The sequence below is a fragment of the Helobdella robusta genome (genome assembly GCF_000326865.2).
Source record: "Helobdella robusta unplaced genomic scaffold HELROscaffold_3, whole genome shotgun sequence".
In the NCBI taxonomy this organism is placed as follows: Eukaryota; Metazoa; Annelida; class Clitellata; order Rhynchobdellida; family Glossiphoniidae; genus Helobdella; species Helobdella robusta.
The window spans coordinates 2,559,165-2,568,331 of record NW_008704501.1 but is presented as its reverse complement, the minus strand read 5'-3'; the positions used below and the strand labels follow the sequence as shown (position 1 = coordinate 2,568,331).

The 9,167-nt window shown below is 29.9% G+C and overlaps 2 protein-coding genes across 2 annotated transcripts in view; one reads left to right on the top strand and one right to left on the bottom strand.

The window, feature by feature from the left end:
* Nucleotides 1-1,088: 1,088 nt before the first annotated feature.
* On the bottom strand, nucleotides 1,089-4,899 carry HELRODRAFT_161221 (hypothetical protein; the record flags this gene model as incomplete). Its single annotated transcript, XM_009021162.1, has 4 exons — nucleotides 1,089-1,154; nucleotides 3,450-3,505; nucleotides 4,475-4,636; nucleotides 4,773-4,899. The coding sequence occupies 4 exons, from the start codon at nucleotides 4,897-4,899 to the stop codon at nucleotides 1,089-1,091; spliced, it is 411 nt and encodes a 136-aa protein (XP_009019410.1).
* Nucleotides 4,900-7,570: 2,671 nt separating this feature from the next.
* HELRODRAFT_161220 (hypothetical protein) overlaps nucleotides 7,571-9,167 on the top strand; it is a gene marked incomplete at both ends in the record, with an annotated part of 4,688 nt that continues 3,091 nt past the window's right edge. The window contains one exon of the mRNA XM_009021161.1: nucleotides 7,571-7,635. Within this exon, the coding sequence (XP_009019409.1) occupies nucleotides 7,571-7,635 (65 nt within the window). The remainder of the gene's footprint in view (nucleotides 7,636-9,167) is intronic.

The following is a 9,167-nucleotide window of genomic DNA, read 5'->3' as shown; positions in this document are numbered from 1 at the left end:
ATAATAATAATAATAATAATAATAATAATAATAATATCTCAAGTTGTCAATGAATCTTCCTCCACAATGATATTCTCATTAACATGCTAAATAGATATATATTAATAATAATTCAGTTTTTCTTTTTGCATTAAACTTCATGCTAAAAAAGAAAACATGCTTTGTCAGGTTGAGGTCTGATTATCTAATCTGGCATTCCCTAACCCATTTTAGTATATATTATTATTATTATTATTATTATTAGGTAGATTTATATAGTGCCTTTTCATCAAATCTCAAAATATGTTTTTTAACAGACAGCCTCTCAAAATGTAAGCCTGTAAGTCTCTCAAAATGGGGCTGACATGATCAGACCTAGAACAACCAGAAACAAGTTTAGCGGCTCTATTCTGAATGGACTGCAACATCAATTATATATATATATATATAATTGTGTGTGTGGTTGAAATCTTATTTCAACTCAAAACATTATTTTCAACAAAGATAAATTTCAAACCTGAGAAAATAGCAATTTGTATTTTATTTTATCTTCATGAATACATTTTATACACGATCCAATATAAATAACATCTGTTGAATAATAAATAAAAATATTATTGAAACTTCATCACATTCAATAAAATGCAGTTTACTCTTTATAATTTAAATAGAGATAGGACCAGCATATTTGCAATAGATTAAAAAAGAGCTTATTGACATTACACATTTTCTCATTTTTTTAAATTTCTTTTGATATAAAATAAACCAAATCTGTCTAAGTTCAATTATCAGATAAACTGCATCTACTTATGACTAATTTACCCTCTAAGCAAAACCATATAAATTTTTATAAAAGATCTCATATCTATGATTGATCATTTTTATTCAACAATCTTGACTTTTTAAAGTTCACATTTTCAATTTTAATAAATAAAAGTAAAATATTAAATATAAACAACAGGGATTATTTATGATAATTAGAATAGAATATTTAATAGATAAATTTAATTAAATAGAATAGAAATAGAAATACAATATGTCTATTCTATCTCTATTTGCTATTCCATGTTAAATACACAATGTCAATGAATCAATCATACATTTATTAATTACTTACATACATAAATAATACCATACCTCATCAGAGAGTGAGAGTATCCTAATCTAATCTGGCCCTAACATCAAGAATTGGTTGGATTCATGTTTTAGTTAATAATCAAATTCAAATTAAACAACCATGCAGAGTAGAAAGAGAGAAACGTATCACAGACCACACACAGCACACAGAGATCAGAAGGGATCACAGCACCACAAAGATTGAAAATTAACAATCACCGTCAGGCCGAGTGACCAACATGCTCAAAAAATTGTATAGGTTACAAAACTGTAGAAAAGATAAATGTCAAAATATGGCGCATATATAAACTTAACGCTCAGCACCAAAAAGAAAAAACAGGCATACGAATCAATGTTTACATTCGTAAGACGACTGCCATATCAAATTAGACAAATAATGACCCAAAGAAATTTTAACATCATAATAATAAAAAATTCATGCATAGATTAAACGTACAAACGTTTCAAGCCAAGGGGAGGCCTATTTAACAGCATACAACATCTTCTTATGGGTTGCAGCAGGGATATGCAAAGAACCTCAATTTTTTCAACTTTTAATGATTTTCTGTAACGTCTCCCCTTGCTCCAAACCACATAACTAGAATAATAGGACTGATCGATCAATTCGATCTATCGGTCGGGCTATTTGTCGTGCTTGGATTGTTGGCTTACGAAATTGCATGGATTTTAACGAGCAAGCTAAATGAAATATTTACTTGATTTAATATGCTTAAAACATTGTAGTAATTCTATTTAATTTTAATAATGATTAATAGAATTATGTATTATTAAATTATTTTTGTTAATTTGAATATAAAAATTGCTTTTGGTCCGGTGAAATCCGGTGGCTTACTGAAGCCGAAGGTTGGCTTAGTAGTATTGAACAATAGTCACTCTTTTTTTTACACTATTCGATCATGTTAAAAATTGGTTTGCTTATGAAATAAACGGCCTAAATAAACGGCCTAAATAAATCAAAATTGTTATTTGAACAACTATCTTCATTATATTCAATGAATATTTTACATTCTGTTGGTGCTCATAAGAAACTGGCTGCTGAAATCATACGTTGGCTTACAGCAGTGGCTTACAGGGTTTCATAGAACTCTTACGATAGCACTTTTTGTACATATAATGCTTTAAATAAATCAATATATTCATATCAATTATTTTTGTCAGTACTATAAATATAGAAATTGCTTTTGTCAGGTGAAAAACAGTGGCTTACTGAGGCCGTAGGTTGGCTTAATCGGATTTTTTTTCATGTTTACAATACTATGAGATAAATCAATCAAACAATCAAACAATCAGTCAGTCGGTCGGTCAGTCAGTCAGTCAGTCAGTCAATCAATCAACCAACCGATCAATCAATCAACTAAATTGAATGAACCAAATAAACAAAAATAAAAACAAAAAATAAAAAAATTTTGCAAGGCCTGTTCAAACTCGAACAAACAGTTAACCGTACAACAGTTTTCAAAAATGAAAAGTGACGGTTAATTAAAATTTTAAAATGTCAATTTTTTTTAAAAATTCGTATTTTAAATAAACAAATATAACAAAATATCCACCGATAAAAATAATTATTATCCATTATTACTATTATCATACACACTCCTTAGAAGTTCTCGAAGGATAATAAACCACGTAACATGAACATTTAGTAAAAACAGTTCACAACATATCATAATGACTAAATCAACATACTAAACAGAAATAATTTATACATGCATATATACAAAGTAAATCAAGAAATATCCAAAAATTATATAACCAATTTTAAAAAAAACTAGAACCAGTCAACATTTAATGAATAAATAAATAGACATTATTAAAAAGATTGTTCAAAAAGGTACAATTTAAGGCGACGACGAGAATGAAATGTAGTTTGTTTTGTTGGTGTGGTGATGTGAAGCGAAAACAAACACATCACACAAAACTAGTATGAAGTCGCAAGAATAAGTCAGTCACCTACCTATAATAAAATTACTCTCAGGGCCCTAGCTTACTTATAAACATTGACTCAACTCACTTACCTACAAATTTGTATTTCTCGTTTTAGATGCTTCAAGTATTTTATTTAGAATATTTTAGCGTTTTTATTTTACTTGAAGCTTTTTAACTAATGTTAAGCCCTAGCCTACCTACAATTGTTTAACTTATCTCAGTCCCTAACTTACCTATGAATTAAATTAAAGCCCGGTTCACGGTAAAGAAAATATAAAGTTGAAGAGAAACATAGCAACAACGACACCGAATGAATGAATGTTGTGTATGTATGTGTTGTATTGATGTGTGTGTATGTAAATGTGCGGGCGCGCACTCTCCAGAAACTTCACTCACTACCGACGAACCTCCATTGCACCGACCATCACCTGACACGCATCGATGGAATGAATTTGACCGGATACTGAAAAATAAATTGAAAAAAAAATTAATTCACTAAAATAAAAAACAAGCAATTGAAAAAAATAGGCAACTTATCTTTTTGAGATAACACTCAATCTTTGTTCAAATTCTAGTACTTTCAAAGGTACAATGAGACAAAAACAAATTTACCTACGATTGGCTGAATGAATAAATTAACTAATTAATTAATCAACCAATGATTTAATGAATGAATAGAATGAATCAATGAATAAATTAACTGAAGAATAATTTGAAAGATAGTGATAAAATGAATGAATGAATGAGAAAAATAAAAAAAAGAAACTAAATCATACTTCAAAAACCGTCATGAGACCTCCATCTGAAACGTGCTGATGCCCACCACAGCCCACCTCTCATCATTCTGTAGACATTTTTTAATAGCGTATTAGTAAATCAAGGAACAAAGGAACGATCGAATAAATGATTAACTGAATGGTTGAATAATTGGTTGAATGAATGAGTGAATGAATGAATTAACTAATAAATCAATGATTCAATTAATGAATAGAATGAATTAACGAATCAATTAATAGAAGAATAATTTAAAAGGTTGAGTGATAAAATGAACGAATGAGAAAAATAAAAAACGAAACTAAACCTTACTTTAAAAATCGTCGTTACTGTACTTTCCATTGCACCGACCACCACCATCTGGTCGGCACACAAAATACCATCCGAACTTCAGAGTGTCAGTCGAACAACCAACGAGCTGATTCTTCCTACACCACCATCATCATATGTAAATCATCATGAGACCACCATCTAAAACGTGCTGACTCCCACTACTGCCCACCTCTCATCATTCTGTAAACAAAATTTTTTTATTTGCGTAGTAGTAAATGAATGTTAGAATCTTAGAAGCAAAAAAAAATTAAATTATAAAATGAAAATAATGTCAAATAAATAAAATTTTAAAATAATAAAGTAAGTAAAATGTAAAAACACTTACCGTCGTCCATTCGACAAAGGCAGAATGTTGAATGCGGTCCGGTTCCTACGTTGTCCTCCAAAACTGGTGCCGGTCCTCCTCGAGGTTTTTGTTGAAACACAGCCCGTGTTGATGGGGAAAGATAGAGAAAGAGTAGATTCTCATCAGAAAGCTTAGCGGTGCCTGCATCTTAAATTGCTTAATAAAAATAATCCTATCTACCTATTCAATTACCTTAACTAATCTATATTAAATTGTTAATGGTACGATAGTCGAAAGTCCCCTTTCATTCTTCCTCCTTGCACAGAGGTTCACCGACAGCCAGGGCACCGGATAGAAAACCATTGCCGTGCGGATAGTAAACCATTTGCCGTCCGGAAGCCGTGCGGGTAGTAGACTATGGCCGTGCCACATGGTAAATCATTACCGTGCAGATAGTAAACCATTGCCGTCCGACCATTGCCGGTACACCACTGGCCACCAAGGGGCTTACCTCTGACAACAGACTTCAAAATTCAGAGTCTATCGGCTATCGTACCCTCAACTTACCTATTCATTACAATTAAGCCCTAGCTTACCTAAAATTACAAAAAAACTCAAGAGCCCAATTCATTTGCCAATCGGCACCCACCCCACCGCCTACGTAATGCCTTGGGCTCCAACTTAGTAATAATATAAAACTTAAACCCTAAATCTATTAATGTCTAATTATATATCTATAATCTATAAATATATAACTCTATATAACTCTATATAGCTCTATATAGCTCTATATAACCATGCATACTACCACATTCAATCAATAAAAATCCCACAAAAACCAGGAACCACCGTGTACCTGCTGAATGTATAATGTGAAACAAAACAAAAAAAAACACATAACAAAAATCACACCACCAAGTAGAGTAAAAGAATAGGAGTCCCTAACCTACCTATGTAACTAAATTACCTTATGCCCTAGCCTACCTATATAATAAATTAATTTTTACCTCACCTACCTATGCTTCAATAACTTAACTCAAGACTCATGAAGAAAGAGAAAAAGGAGTAAAACAGAACATAAAATACTACCACACAAACAAGATGTATGTATGTATGTATGTATGAGCAACCGCTAAAGAACCCACCTAAAATTAAAAAAATACCACCTACAAACATTCAAACCACCTACAAACATGCAAACTCTATATAACTCTATATAACACTATATAACTCTATATAACTCTATATAATAAAATATATAAAAATAAAAAAATTTTAAAAATAAAATAAATGAGATCAGACAGACTGCTTCAAGCGGGGCAGAATGCTGATCTGATTTTCATGTTGTCTCAGCTCCTCTATTTATACTCGTTTCAACCATACATTCTCATCATTTCAATCATTCGCATCAGTAAAAAACTTGTTTAATGTATATACTGCACTATTATACAGTCTTAACCACAATGCTAACCGTACTAAATTGAAGTCATCGAACGAACGCCTTCGAAACTTTCTGGTTGGCTGGTTGAATCTGCTATATTGCTTTTCATATAAACATATAATCTAATATAATATAATTTAATTATTTGTATACATGGATATATATATATATATATATATATATAATAAAAATTCATTATAAAAGCAACAGTAATCAGTGCTATATATGTAAGCATGCAGTTCAAATTTTTCTGGGAGAATTCAAAATTGTTTGAGACCACACCTTGCTTAACATCCAATTCCAAGCCGAGCCAAGCCAAGCTGAGCCAATATGCATAAATTCATTATAAAAAACGACAGTAGCCATTACTATATATGTACGCACGCAGTTCAAATTTTTCTGGGAGAATTCAAAATAGCTTGAGACCACACCTTGCTTAACATCCGATTCCAGCCAAGCCAAGCTGAGCCAATATGCATAGATTTATAAGCGCTTTTATGTTAATATTTTGCTCGCTATATTTATATATTTTATAAATTTATTATAAAAAACAACAGCAGCCATTACTATATACGTACGCACGCAGTTCAAATTTTTCGGGGAGAATTCAAAATAATTTGAGACCACACCTTGCTTAACATCCGATTCCAAGCCAAGCCAAGCTGAGCCAATATGCATAGGTTTATAAGCGCTTTTATATTAAAATTTTGCTCGCTTTTTAAACGAATATCCCAATATAACAAATTCTCCATCCTATTTTAACTTTCTTTGATGCTTTTTAATCAGTCAGGTCACAAAAATCATTATCGATATCGCAATGAAATCAATATTTGAAATTTTTTTTTAATTATTGAAAAAATTTTTAAATTGTTGATAAAAATAACTAGTATATATAGTGTAGTAAAACGTTTAAATTTTTCTGAAAGAATTCAAAATAATTTGAGACTACACCATAACACAATTGTACAATTTGAATGTGTAAATACAACATTATAAATGTATTATAACTACGTGTACATACCTATCTATTTCTTTATTTAGTTTTGCCTGTGTATGATATTTTGTGAAATTTATTTGATAGGAATTGAATATAACCTTTATAACGACTGATTAACTACCATGCAGTAAAATAACTACTGTTGACACCATTTCCTCCAACGATTTCGCAACGAATTGCCCATACCATATAATTAGAATAAACTCTTTCAATCAATGTTTAAATTTTTATATTGTCATTTATTCTTTCGTTTTTGTTTCTGTACTAATTTTCGTGTCAGATACAATAATTTAGTTTTTCAGTAAATTTTCATTTTCGTAGCTATACACAAACATGCCTACCTGTTGCATTAAAAATTGCATTAATAATAAAAAGAAATGAGAAAATTTCTGATGCATCTTTTCACAGGTTTATTTTCAAATTAACTTCACACTAAAATAAATGTAACAATATCCCTATACTCATTGAATAGAACTATTTTGTTTTACAATTACATATATTTTATTTTATAGACTATTATAATTTATAATGCTATCATAAATTACCATTTTATTATTAAAAGCAATACTTAAGAAATGCACAAGTTTCTGTAACAGTTTATCAAATTTCAGATTTCCTCAAAATGTAAAAATGCAAAACGATTGGATTAAGTGCATCAGACAGGAAATAAATGATTTCAAATAGCTTCCATCAAAAAATGCAAGAATATGCAGTGACCATTTCTGTAATAAAGATTATAAGGGTTATGATGGAGATAGGAAGGTAATGCTGAAGAAAGCATTCCCATGTTTTCAAGTTAGTTATATTTATATGTCATCAGTTACACAAGGAAGCAATTCACATCATCATTGTACATTGCAACATTCTTATCTATACAAAAAATATAAAATGCATTCAACAATATTCCATGTATTTTATTAAAACTTAGAAAGGGCATAATGACGTTGTGAATAATAAACCCTGCTTAGGACTGGGATCATCATCATCATACCAATCACCATTACAAGTAGAGTCAATTTTATATTGATGCTTAACAAGTTAACTAAGGCATAATGGGCATAATGACGTTGTGAATAATAAACCCTGCTTAGGACTGGGATCATCATCATCATACCAATCACCATTACAAGTAGAGTCAATTTTATATTGATGCTTAACAAGTTAACTAAATTGGCATAATCAAGTTTTTATATGAAATACACATCAAGTATTTAATGTAACAAATAAATTAACAGAAAAATTTCTGGAAAAGTTTAAAAAAATTAGAACATATGACTCTGATCAAATAAATATATTTGACACTGCATTTGTATGGGCATAAGGCATATGATTATCTTTGGACAAATGGCTTACATCTTTCTCACACTAGGACATTAAGAAAGTAATCTTGTCATACCTGTTTAATAATTTTAATAAGATTGTTGCAAATAACTATTCTCAATGTTATTTTATTAACACTACATTAAAAGGTGGCTACTAAACATTGATGTTATACCTGGGGTGATTTCTACAAACCTTATTGACTAATGGTGATGGGGATCCTCTGGAACTGTAGGATCATGACATTCAATCTAGTCATGGATTGAGAAATTAATCCTTGATATATTTGATAACAAACATTTATTATAATATAAGAATGAAAAAAAGATGTAGGTGTAAGGCAAAATCTTACTGGAACTATTATTTTTAGCAATTTATGATTCATTTTTTTATTTATGACTTTATTCATTTTCAATGATACCGATATTTTTAATTATTATTATCCAAATTATACTCATGCCTATATAAATTAATTTGATTGTGGCTATTTCTATGCTTAATTATTTTATTTACTTGCCATAGGTATGCACAGCATTTAATAAATTAATGATAATAATCAATCAATCAATCTTCGTTTTGCGTCCAGAGACCCGGTTTCCCGAGGTATTAATAATTAATAATACAACATTCTAAGTGCATAAAATATAATAAATTAAAAGTACAATTTTTACAAACCTCATTGGTTATGGTGATGGGGATTCTTTAAAACTGAATGATCATGATCTAACAAGTCATGGATTGATGATCACTGGAATCACACATTATCTTTAATAAATTTAATAACAACATGTACTACAATTTAAGAATGAGGAATATTTTGTAAAACATTAAATGAAAAAAAATTTAGTTTGAATCACTCATAATTAATAAATTTTAATTAAATTGCAAGTTAGCTTGGGGAGTTTGAAGCTTGAATTGAACAAATTACAAAATTTTTTATTTTATAAAATTGATTAATAAGTTGTTTAATATAT